At 52.2% G+C, this 19,062-nt stretch overlaps 10 protein-coding genes across 10 annotated transcripts; 4 read left to right on the forward strand and 6 right to left on the reverse strand.

The window, feature by feature from the left end:
- Window positions 1–1,313: 1,313 nt before the first annotated feature.
- Window positions 1,314–2,536, reverse strand: M436DRAFT_41437 (uncharacterized protein; the record flags this gene model as incomplete). The annotated part of the gene is made up of 3 exons (XM_013574070.1): window positions 1,314–1,799; window positions 2,142–2,424; window positions 2,484–2,536. The coding sequence occupies 3 exons, from the start codon at window positions 2,534–2,536 to the stop codon at window positions 1,314–1,316; spliced, it is 822 nt and encodes a 273-aa protein (XP_013429524.1).
- A 309-nt stretch (window positions 2,537–2,845) lies between these two features.
- On the forward strand, window positions 2,846–4,392 carry M436DRAFT_40971 (saccharopine reductase; the record flags this gene model as incomplete). The annotated part of the gene is made up of 4 exons (XM_013573986.1): window positions 2,846–2,880; window positions 2,941–3,023; window positions 3,085–3,290; window positions 3,337–4,392. The coding sequence occupies 4 exons, from the start codon at window positions 2,846–2,848 to the stop codon at window positions 4,390–4,392; spliced, it is 1,380 nt and encodes a 459-aa protein (XP_013429440.1).
- Window positions 4,393–4,926: 534 nt separating this feature from the next.
- M436DRAFT_41761 (thioredoxin-like protein) lies at window positions 4,927–5,623 on the reverse strand (the record flags this gene model as incomplete). The annotated part of the gene is made up of 2 exons (XM_013574129.1): window positions 4,927–5,250; window positions 5,306–5,623. The coding sequence occupies 2 exons, from the start codon at window positions 5,621–5,623 to the stop codon at window positions 4,927–4,929; spliced, it is 642 nt and encodes a 213-aa protein (XP_013429583.1).
- Window positions 5,624–6,174: 551 nt separating this feature from the next.
- M436DRAFT_79861 (UDP-galactose transporter) lies at window positions 6,175–7,486 on the forward strand (the record flags this gene model as incomplete). The annotated part of the gene is made up of 4 exons (XM_013574412.1): window positions 6,175–6,417; window positions 6,470–6,557; window positions 6,617–6,994; window positions 7,053–7,486. 4 exons carry the CDS (start codon window positions 6,175–6,177, stop codon window positions 7,484–7,486), a joined length of 1,143 nt encoding a protein of 380 aa, XP_013429866.1.
- A 935-nt stretch (window positions 7,487–8,421) lies between these two features.
- On the reverse strand, window positions 8,422–9,037 carry M436DRAFT_61858 (E3 ubiquitin ligase SCF complex, Skp subunit; the record flags this gene model as incomplete). Its single annotated transcript, XM_013574236.1, has 3 exons — window positions 8,422–8,769; window positions 8,829–8,917; window positions 8,974–9,037. The coding sequence occupies 3 exons, from the start codon at window positions 9,035–9,037 to the stop codon at window positions 8,422–8,424; spliced, it is 501 nt and encodes a 166-aa protein (XP_013429690.1).
- A 745-nt stretch (window positions 9,038–9,782) lies between these two features.
- Window positions 9,783–11,461, forward strand: M436DRAFT_61859 (GPI mannosyltransferase 4; the record flags this gene model as incomplete). Its single annotated transcript, XM_013574237.1, has 4 exons — window positions 9,783–9,891; window positions 9,942–10,330; window positions 10,383–10,510; window positions 10,567–11,461. 4 exons carry the CDS (start codon window positions 9,783–9,785, stop codon window positions 11,459–11,461), a joined length of 1,521 nt encoding a protein of 506 aa, XP_013429691.1.
- A 245-nt stretch (window positions 11,462–11,706) lies between these two features.
- Window positions 11,707–12,352, reverse strand: M436DRAFT_40958 (1,2-dihydroxy-3-keto-5-methylthiopentene dioxygenase; the record flags this gene model as incomplete). The annotated part of the gene is made up of 3 exons (XM_013573984.1): window positions 11,707–11,841; window positions 11,904–12,272; window positions 12,323–12,352. 3 exons carry the CDS (start codon window positions 12,350–12,352, stop codon window positions 11,707–11,709), a joined length of 534 nt encoding a protein of 177 aa, XP_013429438.1.
- A 561-nt stretch (window positions 12,353–12,913) lies between these two features.
- On the reverse strand, window positions 12,914–14,894 carry M436DRAFT_41950 (ATP-binding cassette sub-family F member 2; the record flags this gene model as incomplete). The annotated part of the gene is made up of 3 exons (XM_013574163.1): window positions 12,914–13,040; window positions 13,100–14,241; window positions 14,292–14,894. 3 exons carry the CDS (start codon window positions 14,892–14,894, stop codon window positions 12,914–12,916), a joined length of 1,872 nt encoding a protein of 623 aa, XP_013429617.1.
- Window positions 14,895–15,678: 784 nt separating this feature from the next.
- Window positions 15,679–17,133, forward strand: M436DRAFT_41638 (DUF1766-domain-containing protein; the record flags this gene model as incomplete). The annotated part of the gene is made up of 2 exons (XM_013574103.1): window positions 15,679–16,291; window positions 16,475–17,133. The coding sequence occupies 2 exons, from the start codon at window positions 15,679–15,681 to the stop codon at window positions 17,131–17,133; spliced, it is 1,272 nt and encodes a 423-aa protein (XP_013429557.1).
- A 338-nt stretch (window positions 17,134–17,471) lies between these two features.
- M436DRAFT_61863 (putative MIPC synthase subunit) lies at window positions 17,472–18,572 on the reverse strand (the record flags this gene model as incomplete). The annotated part of the gene is made up of 2 exons (XM_013574238.1): window positions 17,472–17,705; window positions 17,763–18,572. The coding sequence occupies 2 exons, from the start codon at window positions 18,570–18,572 to the stop codon at window positions 17,472–17,474; spliced, it is 1,044 nt and encodes a 347-aa protein (XP_013429692.1).
- Window positions 18,573–19,062: the final 490 nt, after the last annotated feature.

The following is a 19,062-nucleotide window of genomic DNA, read 5'->3' on the forward strand; positions in this document are numbered from 1 at the left end:
TAAACAAGTGCTGTGGGCGGCTGATCTCTCAAGTATCATCGACCCCTGTTTCATCCCACGTTATTCTTGACGCAACCACTACCTATCACCCTCACATATCTTGATCACGTTCCGACCACACGGCGCATCGACAGCCAACCAAACAACCAACAACGGAACCAACAACAGAACCAACAATATAATCATCAACACAACCAACAACACAGCCAATGAAAGCCAGCGAACTACCCGGCGAGTATGAGGTAGACCATGTGAAACATTAACAACAGACGCCTCTGATGGTCTCAAGTGAGGGTTTTATCATGAGAGTAGTCCTCAAATGGGATCACAGGAACGCCACCAACACAAAATGCGGATTATGCTCATCTATCACATGTTCATATAGTGAACGTATATACCACAAAGATGATTGTGTGCTTTGTTCGACAACTTTACTATCAAGCTTCCTGTATTTATTCAATCCTTAATGGCCAGTGTACTTCTTGTAGTCGAGTCCGTTGATGTGGTGCTGAGGGTATCTTCACGAACTCGTATAAAATCTGGTTTTAGCCATTGATACAATGCTCGCTTCAGATAAAACGTAAGTATCGTACCTTTTGCATTGATCAAGCTATAAGATAACTATTAAGTCACGAAATAGAGCATTGGAAATACGATCGTGCGAAGAGTTGTGGGCCCCGACGGTATATTTGGCCGAAATCATGGTAACCATATTTCAACTCTGGCAACATAAGAATAAGTCTTTCATCTACCATCAACCACCTACCGTCAACTTACCAGGATGTACTTCACCCAAATCCAGGCGCTTATTTCCACCCAAAGCCTTACCGCCACTCGCACAGTCGCTTCGCCGGCTGATATGCTCACTGCTTCCACTTTGCCAGCACTATTGTCGAAACCTGATGTATCAGTCCAGGACCTTGCTTTGGGATCAATTTTCAGTTCCGTCGAGAAAAAGACAACAGTAGACGAGTTCGAAGGATTGCTTTCGGCTCGAGGAAAGAATGTCTGGAAGTGACACTATCGGTTGCGAACGCTTGGGCGACGATCCTGATGCGCAGCGAAGGGAAGCAGCACAAGCTTTTGCACGAGTACCAAGGGTTACCTCTGATTCTTGGGCTGACAACGAGGACATCCAGATAACAGACAAGACGATGGAAAGCCTACCAAAGGAAAGTCCCTAAGCGTTCTGTATTCGGAGATGGAGGCCATGGGCCAGAGAGTATACTTCATGGCAACAGTAAAACATATGGATGAAGAGGAAGAGAAAATGGATGCTTTGATTGAGTTCTGTTTCGATGCTTTGTGTATGCTTAATCACCACCCAGTCTTCTGCCAGGTCCGCGAGAGCCCCATGCACCCGAGGTGAATCCACTGGTCCAACCACCACCACGGGAGCTGCCTGGCTGAGGCTGAGCGCCGACAGAACCAGCGGGGCGGCTCTGGAAGGCAGTACCATACGAGCGAGTTGTACTTGCGCCACTGGGCCTGGCAAACCAACGCTGCACGACTTGCGGTGTACGGATAGGGTTGTAGCCGCCACCGTACGATGGCCAAATTCTAGTCAAGAAGTCGTACAGGTGGGCAGCGACAAGACCAAAGGCTTGCTTGAGGGCTTCTTGAGGACCTGCCATGAGAAAGGCAACCAACAACATACAACCAGGCAGATACTTGCGACGAATGCTGAAGAAGAAGAAAGTCATCATGCCATCGGGGGCATCTTGCACATGCAGATAGGCGAGGGCAAGAAGAAGCGGACCCAAGAGCAAGCCTCCGCCAAAGACGAAGCCTGTGAGGAGCTTTAAGTAGTCATCAGTACTGCAATACTCGCACGTTTGAACGGAACTGTACGAGAGGAGCATCAAGTGAAGAGATGTAGGGTGCCAAAACCACTGTTTCGACCAAGGAATCGCCGAACAGCTTTCTCAATGGGCAATCCCACCACGGCCATACTCCATCATGGCCCTTTTGGATTTTGCGAATGACGGACCATGACACAGTACAACGGTAATTTGCCCTCCTTCCAGGAACCGCTTCAGCTATGTATTTGGCTGGGCGGGCAGATATAGGAGGGGTAAGATATGTGTGGGTGTAGGGGAAGAATAAGAGAAGGGAATGAGAGCGAAGTAGACGCTTCTTACCATGATGACACTACAGATGAAGACCAGGGCGACAAACAGATCGCCTGGCTGGGAGAAGCGGCTTGAGTCAACCTCCAAAGCCTTGCAGTATGTGAACAAGAAGTATGGATCCATGATCAGGCCCAGTGAAGGGCCACTGATGAAGAAGCCCGTCACGAGTCGCCAAACTTGAGGGATCCATAACTTCAGTACCAGCTGGGGTACAAAGACGAAGTAGCCAGGGTTGATGATAGGCAAGATCCAAAAGTTGAGCGACAGGACAAGGGTGGCAGCAGTAAGAGTTCTGTAGGAACGGGTCAGAAGATTGAACGCGGTTGGATCGGACAGAGAGTGGGTGTTTACCTAGCGATTGGGGGTGCTGCCCAGAACGCGTCTGCAATAGAAGGCGACGACATTGCGGCGACGACGATGAGATGAAGACGGTCGCGACAGCACCAGCTTAACAAAGGAAGAGAAGAAGAGAGCTGGATTTTGGAAAGAAAGCTGTCAAGAAAGGAAAGCGCGATCGGGAGAAATCCGGCAACTGATCGTCGGCCCCCACCTGCCAACTTGCAGCGGCCGTCGTCATGGGCCGAGCATCGGAGAGTGACCACTTTTTGACCGTCCCTAACCGTCGCAGTCACTATTGCGCAGGCCGTGCCTTCTGAATCCTCTCATCCTTTTGTTCAATCTTCCATTGACATACTACAAATTACATATTCAACATGGATGCTATGCTGACGGTCCTCGGAAGCTCCAAGTAAGAAGCCCCAAGCTTCCAAACGTCAACCAAAGTGGCCACATGCTAACTGTTGATCAGGAAGGTTCTCCTTCTTGGAGCTGGTTTCGTCACCCGCCCTACTGCTGAGATCTTGAGCGACAATGACATTCAGGTCACTGTTGGTATCTAAACGCCCCTCATCCACTGCGTCGCTGGCAATCATCCTCTAACATGCCATCCCAGCCTGCCGTACTCTCGAGTCGGCCAAGAAGCTCTGCGAAGGCCTCAAGAACTGCAGCCCCATCTCTCTCGATGTCAACGACTCGGCCGCCCTCGAGCACGAGGTTGGCAAGAACAGCGTTGTCATCAGTTTGATCCCCTACACCTACCACGCTACCGTCATCAAGGCTGCCATCGCCCAGAAGAAGCACGTCGTCACCACCTCATATGTGAGTCATACGTCTGTCATTTTTCGAACCCTTCTGATCCGCCCAGGTCTCTCCCGCCATGCTCGAGCTCGATGCCGCTGCCAAGGAGGCTGGTATCACCGTCATGAACGAGATCGGTCTCGACCCCGGTATCGACCACCTGTACGCCGTCAAGACCATTGACGAGGTCCACAAGGCTGGCGGCAAGATCACCAGCTTCCTCAGCTACTGTGGTGGTCTGCCCGCCCCTGAGTGCAGTGACAACCCTCTTGGTTACAAGTTCTCGTGGAGCAGCCGTGGTGTCCTGCTCGCCCTCCGCAACCAGGCCAAGTACTTCCAGGATGACAAGATTGTCGATGTTGCTGGCCCTGAGCTCATGGCCACTGCTAAGCCCTACTTCATCTACCCTGGTTACGCCTTTGTTGCTTACCCCAACCGTGACTCGACCCCTTACAGAGAGCGCTACGCTATCCCCGAGGCCGAAACCATCATCCGTGGTACCCTGCGTTACCAGGGCTTCCCCGAGTTCATCAAGGCCCTGGTCGACATGGGCTTCCTGGAAGACGCCGAGAAGGAGTTCCTCAAGCCTCACCCCGAGGCCCCTGCTCTTATCTGGAAAGAGGCCACCGCTCAAATCTTGGGCAGCAGCAGCCACACCGAGGACGACCTCATCTGGGCCATCAGCTCCAAGACCAGCTTTGCTGATAATGACCAAAAGGAGCGCATCATCAACGGTCTTAAGTGGATCGGCCTCTTCTCGGACGAGAAGATTGAGCCCCGCAACAACCCTCTCGATACCCTCTGCGCCACTCTCGAGAAGAAGATGCAATACGAGGAGGGCGAGCGCGATCTTGTCATGCTCCAGCACCGCTTCGGCATTACTCACGCCAACGGCATGAAGGAGGTTCGCACTTCGACTCTGGTCGAGTACGGTGACCCCAAGGGTTACAGTGCCATGGCCAAGTTGGTCGGTGTCCCCTGTGCCGTTGCCGTTCAGCAGGTGCTTGATGGCAAGATCACACAGAAGGGTGTTCTTGCTCCCATGAGCCCCGAGATTGTCGAGCCCTTGAGACTCGAGCTCAAGGAGAAGTACGGCATTGAGATGAAGGAGAAGACTCTGTAATTGTCGGACAATTAATCATATAGATTCGACAGATTATGAAACGAAACAATGTGTCATGACAATATCAAGTCAACCAATGAGCTTCTGAATCTTGATCATCATTCATCGCTCTAAGCTTCTTCCCTCGTGATTGTAGCTGTTTGCCTCTATTGTCCATTCCTGCTAGGGTATCGCATCTACACGACTGTACTGGATGCCCCTTCTCCACGAAGCGAGATGCTTCTTCCTGCTCAGATGCTCGGAATATGTGTCAGAGCATCTCTAACTCTTCTCGGCCAGATTGCGCTTGCCTCTCAGAGGTCTACATTTTCGAGACTTCTGGTTGCCCCCTGTACGTGTGACCATCAAGCAAGGACGCTGTATGCGACCAACGCTGTCTCGATGTCGCAGCAGCAGTGTTGTTTGCGTTCCACCAGCGGAGCCGGCTTCCTTGAAACAGCAGGATTGCTTTCCTCGATCCTCAAGGCGTAGTGCGTACCTAGTCCGCGTCGCGAAGAGTATGGAGCACATCAGAAGAATGAGTTCAGTGATAGCTCAATCCCACTCGTCATCGTCGTAGTCTTCGGTGACCTTCGCTGAGCGTAAAGCACCAGATCTCATGGCATGTTCATCCTCATCCACCATCTTGCTTCTGAGTAGCACATTTGCGTACAGCAGACGAGCTTCGAGCTCCTGCAATGTGAACGAGTCGGGCTTGTAACCAATGCCTTCGAAGCCAACGATTCTGTCGCTGCTGACGCCGTTGATGAAGTTGAGAACGCAAGGCAAGACCTGGATTTTGAGCTTTACGACAAGGAAAGGGGCATTTTCGACGTTGATGCTGAGGAAGCGGGTATCGAAGTGTTTAGGTGCCAATGCCTGGAAACAGAGTCAGTTTGTGATGCGGAAGAGTGGAGAGTAGGGGAAAACGCACGGCAAGTTTCTGGTCCATGATTCTGCAGCGGTTGAAGTCGGGCTTCATAAAGTGGACGACGCACAACTTTGCAGAGGTGGTGATGTCCATGAGCTGCTTCTCTTCCTTGATCTCGGTGTATGTACCGTAGTCGGAGTTGCGCTGGGCCTTTGCGCGGGCCAGTTCGCCGTGCAGTTGCTGCAAGCGCTGTTCACGGAAGGCAGCCAGGGAGCCCTCGTCTTCTTCGAGTTCGGCGATGAGGGCATCTTCGTCGTCCGAGTCTTCGTGTTGTTTGGTGTGATCTAGCACAGCGGCCACGCGGGGGTCGACGGTAGACATGGTGGAGTGTGTTTGTTGTGTCGAGGTTGAAAGATGATTTGTTTAGGTGGGATGAATTTGGTCCATAGGTAGGGTTAGGGCCAGGCCTGCGGGCAGCGAGCGGCAGCGAGATCCGAAACACAGAGTTTACGGGATTGCCAAGCCACGAGCTTCCGCCCCGGCCATCTCTGATGGTTCTGTTTTGATGAAACATGTCACTTCGGATGGGGAACGGTTCTGTTCTCTCGAAAGACGACACGAACAGTGGCTGCTACCTACGATGCTTAGACAAAAGGGGCCATCAGCTCGCGGAGGTTGCGCCTGTGGCTTTGCAGCAGATGCAAGATTCGGACCAAGGAGTGGGCGATACGGAAATCTTATTTTTATAATAATAATAGCAGACAGGGGCTTGCAACAGCAAGGAGGAGCAAGGGTCACAAGCCAGCCAGTTGTGAGCGACGCGGCAGCCCCAGAACGTTGAAGACACGAATAATAGCCCATCCATCTTTTTCTTGTCCTTTCCTGTCTCCTTGTCCACACCACCCTCTCTACCTCTTGCGCTGCTCGTAACCATGTCCGACGACAAGAAGAACGAAGACTACACGATCGAGCTCGGCGAGCAAAAGGGCAATGGCGCCTTTGATGCCGCTCCCTCCCCGAGGATGCCTGCAGCTGCTCCCCAAGCCGCTCAACTGAACAGCCCTGTTGTTGCCATTCTGGCCTACTGTGGTAGTTCGATTCTCATGACAACGACCAACAAATACGTCCTCAGTGGTCTCGACTTCAACCTCAACTTTTTCCTCCTCGCCGTCCAGGTAAGCTCAACCACCGACGACACCATGCGCATATCTCTAATACGCCGAGCAGAGTGTCGTGTGTACCGTAGCCATCCAGTCATGCAAGTCCGCAGGCATCATCACCTACAGAGACTTCAACACTGCCGAAGCAAAGAAATGTACGTTTCGACTTCCTGCTGATGCGACAGTAGCAAGCGCTGACTCCGAGCCACCACAGGGTTCCCCATCTCGCTCCTCCTCATCGGCATGATCTACACCTCGACCAAGGCCCTGCAATACCTCTCCATCCCCGTCTACACCATTTTCAAGAACTTGACCATCATCCTCATCGCCTACGGTGAGGTCCTGTGGTTCGGCGGCAGCGTCACCGGAACCGCCCTCTTCTCCTTTGGCCTCATGGTTCTCTCGTCTCTCATTGCTGCATGGGCAGACATCCAGCACGCCCTTACCAGCCACTCGGGCTCGGCCGCCAACGACAAGATCTCCACTTTGAACTCTGGCTACATCTGGATGGCCCTGAACTGCTTCTGCAGCGCCAGTTACGTCCTCGGCATGCGCAAGCGCATCAAGTTGACAAACTTCAAGGACTTTGACAGTGCGTGTTTCGCTCTTTCCGCAACTCGCACAGAAAGCTGACTTTGATCTCTTCACAGCCATGTACTACAACAACCTCCTCTCCATCCCCATCCTCCTCATCTGCTCCCTCTTCCTCGAGAACTGGTCCAGCGCAAACCTCGCCCTCAACTTCCCCGCCCCTCAGCGCAACTCCATCATCCTCGCTATGGTCTTCTCCGGCTTGTCCTCCGTCTTCATCTCCTACACCTCCGCCTGGTGCGTCCGCGTCACCTCTTCAACCACTTACTCCATGGTCGGTGCCCTCAACAAGCTGCCCATTGCCGTTTCCGGACTCGTCTTCTTCGATGCTCCCGTTACTTTTGCCTCGGTCAGTGCCATTGGTGTCGGTTTCATTTCTGGTATCGTCTATGCTCTGGCAAAGGTTTGGCAGGGCAAGGCTGCCAAGAATGTGCTTCCCACCAGTGTCACTAGTGCTAGCAGCCAGAGCATGAAGGACAGCTTCAAGTCATAAGTCGGAGTACGAAAATTGGCTTCCCACGATCCACGGGACCTCTGTGCCTCCGCTTCGACAGCCTAGAGAGCAATGACTCCCGACAGAAAGAGACGGAACGCGAGATGATAAGACACGAGCCGGTTGATGCTCAACGACAGAGCTGCCATGTAGCGGCAGAATCAAAAGGGACCTATGCATGTCTGGCGTTTGGAAGAGGTCGTGGATTAGGATGTTGTGTACGAAAGAGCATTCTATCATTCTTCTAGAAGGGAAGGCAGACACCTTGACATTTGTCTCTTTTTCTTTTGATATCACCCCTTCAGCACTTGTAGAGCTGTTTTCTTCTTCAAGATATAAATATTCCGATACTTTCTACTTTTTTCCTACTTGAAACTGCAAGAGCGAATCGGCATTTGTTCACGCATTTGACACGTGCTGTAGTAGCGATCTGCGTAGGCTCATCTCAAAGGCAGAACCTGAGAAAGAATAGCAAGGTCACAGCATATGGATTGAACAAAGACAAGAGTGTATTTGGTGCACAAGCGTTGTTGAACACGGCAAAAGAAACAGAAGATTGCGACTAAAGTGTAGAATACTTGTTATGTTCGGCGAGCTAACTTCGTTCGGAGATATAGAGAGAAAAGAGGCCGTGGCAATGCACAGCACGATATCACCATGTTGTGTATGAGCAGAGAAGAAGAAACCCCCACTGCCGATTGCTCTTTTGCTCTTTCCTTTTCGTCAGGCATCGCGCGGAATCAGAAAAGTTGCTGCTAGAAAAACTCCAGAAAACGCCAGGCCGGGTGTCGACTCTCGATCGAAGAGCGACACTTTATGCAATCCATAAGTGTGTTGTTGAGCAAGGCAAAGGGCGTGGTGGGTATCGACGGCGAGCGAGCGGGTATGTGTGCTTTGTTGTCACAAGAGGGAAGCGACAAGGTGAAGAGAGGTGTTTAGCGGTCCTCGGCCCACTCGTTCTCACGGCGAATCTGCTCTTCCTCCTCAGGGGTGAAGTCGTTCTGGATGTTGAAGGTCTTGCGGATCTCCTCGGGGGACTTGCCCTTGATCATGTTGGCGACAGTCTTGCAGCCGACGTCAAGGAGAGCCTTGATGTCCATGTAATTGGCAGCGAGGATGATCTCGAAGAGCATCTCTTGATCAACCTGCATGAACTTCTGGTCCCACTCCTCAATGTCGGTGGTCTTCTTGCGAGTATCGGCATCGTCGTCCTTCTCGGGGGCAGGGTCCTTCTTGTGGTGGTCGCACCATTCGAGAACCTTGCGCAGGACAGCTTCGGAGACCTGGAGCGGCATGTGTCAGTGATTGCAAGATGTGATGCGATAGTCAGGAGTAGACTTACGTTCATGATGGGGATGGGTTCCTCGCCGGGAGTGCCGAGATCCTCGATCATGTTCTTGATCAGCATTGAGCGCTCGGCAACGACACGATCTGCGACATGTATTAGTGTGACGGGTAGAGTTAGAAGATGGGAGATTGCGCAGTACCAGTCTGGATGTTGACGCCATCAGAGCTGACAAGGGTGATCTTCTGGTCGTCGGTGGAAGCCATGTTGTGATGAATGTGGGTGGGATGGTTGGGTGGTGGTGTGGTGTGGCGTGTTGAGGCGAGGCAGGCCTTGGTCGTGGTGGGCTGAAGTTGAGAGAGAGCTGTCGTGAAGATCTGAAGACGACAAAGTGGAGGTTGGGTGATGAAGCAGTCGCAAGAGGCGGAGCGAAGAGTGAAAGACAGTTCGCGGGGTGTTGGACACCTGCAGGCAGTCAGTCGCGCTTGCCTGGAGGCACGGACGGTCCTTGTCGCAGTTTGTCGCCTGCTTCACCGTCTGAGGCCGATGATTCACTTTCTGCTTGCTCTTTGTTGCTCAAATTCACTGCCTAGCCGTCTGCCTAACCATTCGTCTGTCCGTGATCGCTAGATTGCGTGCCGCTATTGCTCAGGTGCTATTGCTACTATCCTTGTCTTTCCATCCAGCTCATTGCCAGCTTGATATACAGGTAGCCGCCCGGTGGGTGGCCAAACCCATAGCTTCACCGGCCACCCATGTGAAAGACACAACACAAACGCAGCAAAGTCAAATCAAAGGGCCCCAAAGACACTTCACCATGTATCCCAGTCACACTTCATGCACCTTTCCATCGCTCGCAATCATCACGTGACCGTGCACGACTCTGAAACCAGATTAGGGGCGGCGGTCAGAAATGAGCCCATGACACGTCTGGCTCCTCGATGGCAGGACATGTTCATCTCGTCCTGTAGCCATCTGCTTTTGGTGAGACTCTCGTAGGCTTCCAAAATTATGTGGAGACGAACATATCTCTTTCTGGTCGTCCTGCGCCTCTACCTGGCTTTGTCCCCCAGCTATATCCATCCCGACGAGCACTTTCAAGGCCCAGAGGTCATCGCAGGTGTGTTGTGCCCCTGCATACATGAGATGCTCAAACATTGCTTATCACAGTATCAGGTCGCGTTTTTGGATATGCTTCACACTTGACTTGGGAGTTTACTTCGGATAGCCCAATCCGCAGTGTCTTTCCCCTCCGCATCTTCTACGGACTGCCCTTGACTTTGCTAAAATGGATCTGCGATGGTATTGGATACCATACCATCTCGCCTGCCACCGTATACTACACTTTGCGTGCCTTGATGTTTGTCTTGAGTTTTGTGCTTGAAGACTGGGCTCTTGACGAACTCATCCATGTTCCAAAGGATCGCCGTGTGGCTCAGATGCTGGTTGCTTCATCATATGTTACTTGGACCTTCCAGAACCATACCTTCTCAAACTCGATCGAGACACTGATAGTGCTGTGGTGCTTGGTCTTGATCAACCGTATCAAGGAGGACAAGGTATGTTCGATGCCCAGTTCCTTGATCGAGACCTGTACTGACTTTGATCTAGTCGCATACGCGAGTCTTACCTTCTGCTCTACTCGCCTTCCTCTGTGTTTTGGGGACTTTCAACCGCATCACTTTCCCGCCATTTGTCTTGGTACCCTTGTTACAGTTGATCCCTCATATTCGTCATAGGTGAGTCCCTCCTGAGGGGCCATGTCTTCCATGCGTAGTTCTAACATGTCTTACAGACCTGTCTCGCTCTTGGTCATGATCCTCTCAGCAGCCGCGACACTACTGTTTGCTGTCGTCACGGACACTGAGTGGTTCCTTCAGAAGCCAGTACACCTGTCACAGTTGCGTGGGACCGCCATCATCACGCCTCTCAACAACTTCCTCTACAACATGGACAGCAGCAATCTCGCCAAGCACGGTCTTCACCCCTACTACCAACACGTAGTCGCAAACCTACCTCAATTACTCGGCCCAGCACTTCCCCTGATATTCTTCTCGTGCCGGATGGGAATGCCAATGTACTCTGCAGGCTTTGGCATCTTTGCCCTATCATGTCTCAAGCACCAAGAAGCGCGTTTCCTATTACCTGCAGTCCCTTTGATTCTCTCCAGCATCAGAGTACCACACCGCATCCGAAACATCTGGATCACCGTGTGGATAATCTTCAATGTTTGCTTGGGCCTTTTGATGGGTGTTTTCCATCAAGGTGGCGTGGTGCCAGCGCAACTCTGGGTCGGCAAACAAACTGGCATCCAACAGGCATTCTGGTGGAAAACGTATAGTCCACCGACTTACCTTTTGGGTAACAATCATCAAGGCTTGGTGACTAGAGATTTGATGGGTATGCGTGGTGACAAGCTTTTGGAAGAGTTGAAGGCAAAGGTGGATTGTGATGCTACATCAACGACTCTTTTGCTTGCGCCGCTCAGTGCGACGTTTCTGGATGCATACACGATGGACAACAGTACGGCTTCAGGGAGCTCTGACATCACGCTCGAGGAGGTTTGGCGTTACGGGAATCATTTGAATCTCGACGACATGGACTTTGGAGATGACGGCGTCTGGCCGACTCTGAAGCGCATGGTCGGAAGAAGAGGAATCGGTGCATGGAAGGTGACGAAGAAATGTTGATGGTCTGTGGTATATGTTCACGAGTTCAGCCTTTGTTCGTGAGGCAGAGATGTTCATGAGGCAGAGAGAGACAAGCTTCCACCGAAACGGAAAACAAATTCAACTGTCTATTCACCCATACTACTCTGCATCCTCGCTTTTGCTTTCTCCACCATCGTGTACATCGTGATATGAGGCCCGGGTTTCAACTTTCCGACTCAGACTATTCTTTGGGGTTTGTGTCAGAGTTTGGGAGGTGAGCATGTCTAGGAAGAGAGTATAGTACCCTCTTGACGGCTCTTCAGGTATTCCTTTCTGAAGTTGTTCTCGTCGGTCTCGGCACCACGCTGCAGCGGCGTCCACTTGGGCTCATCCTTGAACAGTCTCATGGCCTTTGTGTACTGTACACGTCGTTGTCAGCAAGCACTCTCCCCTCTTTCTTTCGCGGTCTTGCAAGACTCACATTCTTCTCATCAGTCGTGAAACGATGGTAGATTCCCGCAGGCATGATGGCCAAATCTCCCTTCTCCAATCTCAGTCTGATCCAATCGTCTCCCTCGCTCCTCACATCAAAGTAACCAGCGCCATCGAGAATGTATCTGATTTCTTCGTCTTCGTGGAGATGCTCGTGGAAGAAGATCTTGACCTTTTCCTCGTAGTTGGGCAGGGTGGTGGGCGAGATTGTGACTTCGTCGCGGTTCTTGTAGTCGCGGGATGAGGCGAGGTCGTTGACCGAGTCCAGGGAGGGATAGTGGTGGCAGATTATGCCGAGGTTGGTCAGGTCGATGGGTGTGACGGGGCGGCCGCTGTCGTGGGGCAGGCGTTGGTCGCCCTATGGTTGTGTCAGTGGTGTGTGGGAGGAGGAGAGGAAGATGGGCTGACCTCAATGTTGTCGTACCAGTATGCCTTCATGATTGCTGTTAGGTTGTGTTGTGGTGGAATGGCAGAAGAAAGTGGTGGGGTTATTGCTTGGAAATTCGGCGACTCGCAACGAACGCGATATGCACACAGTTGGTCAGCGAGAGCACGTCATCCTCTTCGGCGGAGAACTTCTTTTGTGCCAGGGTCGATCATTTGACAAACGTGGATGTCATCTGAACGCGGATCGTACTCTGTGATTCACGAGAGCACCAAGGGAGAAGAGAGTTTGAATATAATCGAAATTGAAAGCTTGATTGATAAACATAAATAAACGCCATCCATTGTCTTTATAAGAAAACACTAGAGATCCACGCCTGAACAAATGCCCGCTAGGAAGCCCCGACGGGATGTAGTAAAAACAATCTTCTAATGCTTTTTGCGGTGAGAAGAAAAGGTCAAACGCAGACTCTATTCGACCCGCCCGTCGTTGTCCCTTTCCAAACTTCATTCTCATCAGTCTCTTCCCACTCTCTCTTTAAGGCATCAAAACATTCGTGACGAGGTAACACCGGGTCGGGTATCTTTTTTATCGTAGAGAAACTGTCGTGCTCCTTAGACAGAGTTGCTGGCCAACATCTTCTTGCGCAAGTAGTTCTTGTACTCGCCGATGGTGCCCTCCCACTTTCTGGTGGTCTTGTGCTCGCAGACCATGATGTCCTTGGCAATCTTGTCGAGAAGTCTGTGAAAAAATGTTAGTCATGTGTGCTCACATGCAGAGTGTTAATGGATCAAACGTACCTGAAGTCGTGAGAAACAACGACGACACCACCGGAGAAGGCGTTGATGGCATCGGCAAGCGAGTCAATGGTGGGGATATCGAGACCGTTGGTAGGCTCGTCCAACAAGATCATGTTGGGCGATTCAATAGCCAACAGGGCAAAGACGATTCTGCTCTTTTGTCCCTCGGAAAGGGTACCCATGAGGGCGGTTTGGGCCTCACCGGTGAGACCGTACTTGCCGAGCTGCTGTCTCCAGTACTGGAGATCCTGGGAGACGTGGGGGAACTTGTCGCGGACAAAGTCGAGGGATGACTTGGTCAGGATGAGCTGCTCAGCAGAGTGCTGCGAGTAGACACCGAGCTTCAAGTGAGTGTGACGGGAGACAACACCGCTGGTAGGTCTGAGCTTGCCAGTGAAGATGTTGAGGAGAGTCGACTTGCCGACACCGTTGGGTCCGACAAGGGCGGTACGCGAGTCCATGTCGACACCGAAGTCGAGGTTCTCGTAAAGGTTGTCCTCGGCGTTGCCAGAGTAAGAGAAGGTGACGTCGTCGAGCGACAGAACCGGGGGAGGGAGCTTCTCGACATCGGCGAAGCGGAAGGAGAAGACTCTGTCCTGGTGGACGGGCTGGATGAAGCCGTCGGCCTCCATCTTGTCGAGAATCTTTTGACGCGACTTGGCTTGACGCACCAAGTTGGCGTAGGTACCGGCCGAAGCGATGAACTTCTTGATGTGCTTGATTTCGTCCTGCTGCTTCTCGTATGCCTTCTGCTGGTTGATCTCCTGCTCAGTTCTGGTCTTGGCGTATGAGTCGTAGTTACCACCGTAGTACATGAGCTGCTTTTGACGCATGTCGATCATGGTTGTGCAGACACCGTTGAGGAAATCCATAGAGTGAGAAACGAGAATGAGGGTGCGGTCCCACTTCTTCATGTACTCCTCGAGCCACACACAGGCCTCGAGATCCAAATGGGCAGTGGGGTCATCGAGCAACAACAGCGAAGGCTTGACGAAGAGGGCCTTGGCCAAGGCGACACGCATACGCCAACCACCGGACATGTCCTTGGTCTTCTTGTGGATGGTCTTCTTGTTGAAACCGAGACCAGTCAGGATCAGTGATGCACGGGTCTGGAAGGTAGAGGGGTCCATGCCGTCCATGCGCTGCGTTGTGTTAGTTCATTTGCTGTGTTTTGACATGGTGCATTTCTTACCTCGTAGATCTCCTCCAGTCTGGCATCCTCGGGACCGTGCTCTTCGAGAATAGTCTCGACGAGCTTCTCGAGACGGGCGAGCTCAGTCTCGGCCTGTCTGACGACCCACTCAAGGGCACCAAGGTCGGTGAGAGGAGCACCCTCGTTGAGAAGGTAGATGTCGATGTGGTCGGGGAAGGGGAATTCGCGGGCGTTGATGGCCTTGAGCAGGGTCGACTTTCCGCAACCGTTCTCTCCCAACAGACCGTAACGACGGCCGTAGTTGACTTCGAGGGTGGTGTCGTTGAACAGGACCTTTCCGTGGAAGACGAGCGAGGCCGAGGTGATCTTGACGTCTCTGCTGGCCTCCTGGGATGCAAGGACACCGGTTGTGACTCTGTCCGAAATGCCGTCGGCGTCCTCCTGCAACTCGAGCTTCTTGATTCTCTCCATGGTCTTGATGCCGTCGGCATCGAGCTCCTGGCCGTCGGCATCGATCAGAGGGGTGCTGGTGCCGGATGCCTCAGCAGACTTCTCGGCCTTCTTCTGGGCGAGAGTCTTCTTGGGGGCCTTGCCGGCTTCGGCGCGCTTTGCGTCACGGGCGGCTTTGGATGCAGAAACCATGTTGGATGCTGCTGAGTATGGGTTTCAAAGAGGGGTGGGTGGGTGGAGAGAGAGAGAGGAAAAAAGTCTGTCGTCTGTCTGGTTGAAGCTGGCGGCGGAATTTTGGTGCCAATTTGGTGGGGCGGACTCAGGATTCTACGTCAGCCAGTCCTTTGTTGATTGATGACTGCTGCGAACAACCACGGAACAATATCACACAGGGTATTGATGAAAGTGTCAGGACAAAAACAAATGATGAATTGCTCTCTATATTCTGATGCTTCTCTATTTGTATACAGCAAGCAGTGGCGGTTGCTGCTTCTCTTTGCAAAATCTTTTGCAGTTTCAGGCGTCATGATTGGCCGCTGAAAAGGGCTCAACAACAGACGTTCCCCCCGAGTCGCCGCTCGCTCCTGCCTTTTCTCCCTCCCCGACGACTTCCAAGACTTTTGGCACCGTTTGCCCGGAGCCTCATCGCTTGCTGCTCTGCCTCACTGCCCGACATGACGCTTGACAGTCACTTCGCTGCGTTTACTTTTTGCAATACTAAAATCAAGTTATACTTTAAGGCCTCCATGCCTCATTGGTCCGAGCATCTTGCATCTCTGAAATGTGCACGTTGGAATTGTCCCATGCTTGCGCAGCCACTTCCCAGCCACGCCAAAAACGTCAGGTCCTGTGCAAGCATCACTTAAAATAGTCTGCCACTCCACCCGAGTACTACAGTAGGCGAATAGTGTAGGTTTCGTATATCTTGTCTTTCATTATTCTATTCATCCATCCTTCACATTGTTTGAAATCGGCAATGTCTTTCCAGGACCGCACGCCCGAGTCTCTGATTCAGAGATCAGACTCGAAGAACCCAGCAACGACGTGTCGAGGCATAACATCAGGCGGAAAGCCATGTAGAAGATCACTAGCTTCATCAGCTAAATCTTCACCTAAATCATCGCCGACTACTGCTCGTCACACTGCCTCGAGAGGCGTAGTTGCCGTTCTCGAAGACGATGATGGAAATCTGGATGCCGCGGCCTTTTACTGCTGGCAACACAAGGATCAAGCCCAATCTTTCGCACAGATATACTCGAACACGCCGCATGCTGCGAATACGAAGTTACTGTCTGTCCAGGAAAGGACGAGCATCGATAGTCTCGTCGCGAGATTGGGAGTGACATCTATCCAGGATCAAGCAAGGCCACCGAAGAACACTCGTGAGGACCGCAGACGACCAACACAGAACACTCAACAATACTCGAGACCGATCGAACGACCGTCGGCAAAACCTCAAGCCCATAGGAAACCCAAGCCAAGGCCAGGATTTTGGGCATCATTATGCTGTATGGGCTCAACGGACGACGACGAAGATACCGGACGGCCCAGCTACCAGGCACCGCAGCCGGAGACGACACAGATTTCGAGTTCTTCGACACCAGCATATCCCCTGCCAACTCACTCTCGCCCTACACCCCACAAGCCAACGAGTAGCCGTCCCCAACAACCAAATTTTCTCCCACATGCAGCGTCAACAACGGGGCTACCACCACGCAAACCCCTACTAGACGTCCCCACCACAGCTCTCAACAAACGACGAGCAAACTCAGCACCAACCAGCACCACAGAACTCCTCCCTTTCATCCCAGGCCACCTCCCACCCCAAACCGCCTCTCTTCTCCTCACCGAGCTCTCCAAACCAATCTCCCCTCACGACGAAGCCGGCTACATTTACATCTTCTGGCTGACAGAAACCTCAACTCCCTCGACACTTTCAAACGACACCGCAGCCTCTTTACTCGCAGCCTCAAAGCCATCTGCACGAGGAGGCCAAAGACGTCCCAGCGATGTGATGAGTGCATATACAGCAAGCAAAGGCGCCACAAAAACGATCAAACTGAAAATCGGCAGGGCGAACAACGTACATCGTCGTATGAACGAGTGGAACAGACAATGCGGTTACAATCTCAGTCTCGTTCGCTTCTACCCTTACGTGTCTTCTTCTTCTTCTTCTTCTTCTCCGTCACCTTCGCCTTCACGAGCCACACAGGCAAATACCTCGAGTCAACAGGTCTACAAAGTCCCGCATGCTCATCGCGTGGAAAGACTGGTGCACTTGGAGCTGGGAGACAAGAGAGTGAAGCGAGATTGTCAGGCTTGTGGTCGTGAACACAAGGAGTGGTTCGAGATCGAGGCTACAGCAGAAGGCGTGGCTGCTGTGGATGAGGTTGTGAGGAGATGGGTAAAATGGGCAGAAACCAATCCTTAGCCAAGTACAAATCAATCACATTCCTATCATTCCTCGATTGATATTGAACGTTCACGCTGCATCACGATCTGGAGCTCGACGAGATAAATGAGAAGAGGGCATCGTATTTGCAGATAAATGAGTCTCTTGAACAGTAGTTAAATAAATGTATGAATCCATATGCCTCATTGGGCATTCATTAAGAGTGTTAACGGTGCTCCGAAAGTGTGTATCCCTGATGATGCAAACGCCGTCGCTAAATCCAGAATGGGCGTCTTCTACATCAATTGATAGTGACGATGAAAAAATAAAGGATGAACAAAGATGCAATTATGCTGGAAGTGTGAGAAGCATCGCTTCTACATGGCGTCTTCCTCGTCGCGTCGGACGAGCTCGTAAGATTGTCGTCGCTTCGATGTCACGTTTCCGCTGCTGAGGCGTCTGAACAAGCCCATGGGGAAGCGGTTGCGTACTGCCATAGCCCAGGGTCTGTGAGAGACGAAGAAGCGGTTGTAGAGGTAGTAGGAAATGGCGAAGACGACACCGGCGGTCAGGAAGCCGATAACGGTGAGCATGACCCAGTGCTTCAGCATCTGTTCGTACATGTTAGCCATTGATTCAAGATAGGAAGATTGGAGAACAAGACATACCCAGAAGATGAGCTTGACGTCGCTGCTATGCCACGAGTTGCCAAGGTGGTGAGTGAAGAAACTCCAGGGGTGGTAGTTGTACTCGTCAGGGAACAAAATACGAACTCTGCCACCATCAGGACCGTCGCCAACGTTGAGACCTTCGGAGGTCCAGTGACGCCAGATGATGCTCAGGAAGAGCGGACCGGTAGAGGCCATGACAGTGATGTAGGGAAGAACCCACTTGCGGTTGTAGCGGGGCAGGTCGTCAATGACACGCAAGAAGAATGGGTGACGAGGAACAGAGCCCATCGCGTCGTTGGAGATACCGGTAGGCAGAGTGCGGCGCACCCAGGCAGGGTAGGAGAGCAAAGGATCCAGACGACGGTTGCAACCATCATCCAGGTCGAGATAAATACCACCGTAGTGGGCGAGGACAAAGTAACGGATGGAGTCGGCGCGTTGAATGGGGTATTCGTAGTTGTCAAAGGTCTCGAGGAACCAGGGGTACTCGGCAGCGATGAACTCGCGTGAAAGAGCATCGGTCCATAGTTTGTATTCCCAATCCTTGTGCAATTCGATACAGCTCTTTTGTGGTTCCTGCCAGACCTCAGGGATGCTCTCGTTGATGTATGTTTGGTGGATGATTTTGGGGATCAATTGGGTGCGGCCGTCGATCAAATCAGAGCCGGGAGCAGGCAGCTCGGCACGAGAGATTGCATCTTCGGAGCCGTCGACGACGAGGAGCGATAATAGCGTCCAGACCGAGTGTATGAGGAAGCCAACAATGGCCAGGTTCAGGATGAGGAACAGAAGCACAGGTCTGCGCATGGCGGCGGTAGGTGTTCAGGTGTCAACTGCAACCAAGCAGTGAGAGGGAGGGTCGAGTCAAGCAAGGGTCTGGTGTAGATGTTTTGTCCTGTGTCCAGAGATTGAGTAGGGCTGAAGGTTGTTGTGACCGGAGTGGAAAGAGCAGCGAACAGGAAGGAGCGTAGGAGTAAGGAAGGATGAGGCTGAAGTATCTGAAGGAACGACAAGAAATTACCAAGATTGAGAGCAGCACGCTAGCACACAAGGCAGACGGACGTTAAGGAGAGTTGCGCTTCTTGTTGCCTGCAATTATTGTCACCAGGCAGAGGGCACAGTCCACAGCCCTGTCAGCGCCTCGCAGGCCCCATGATCCCATGCTGCTCCAATCCACCCTATTGCTCTGCTTATGGCAACTGCTGCACGCAAGCCTTGCCTTCTACGGTGTTCCATACCTCGCTAGAACTAGACAGACGTCCGTGCGAGATTGGGGCGTGGAAGTCGGACTCGGAGA

The sequence above is a fragment of the Aureobasidium namibiae genome (assembly GCF_000721765.1).
Source record: "Aureobasidium namibiae CBS 147.97 unplaced genomic scaffold scaffold_4, whole genome shotgun sequence".
In the NCBI taxonomy this organism is placed as follows: Eukaryota; Fungi; Ascomycota; class Dothideomycetes; order Dothideales; family Saccotheciaceae; genus Aureobasidium; species Aureobasidium namibiae.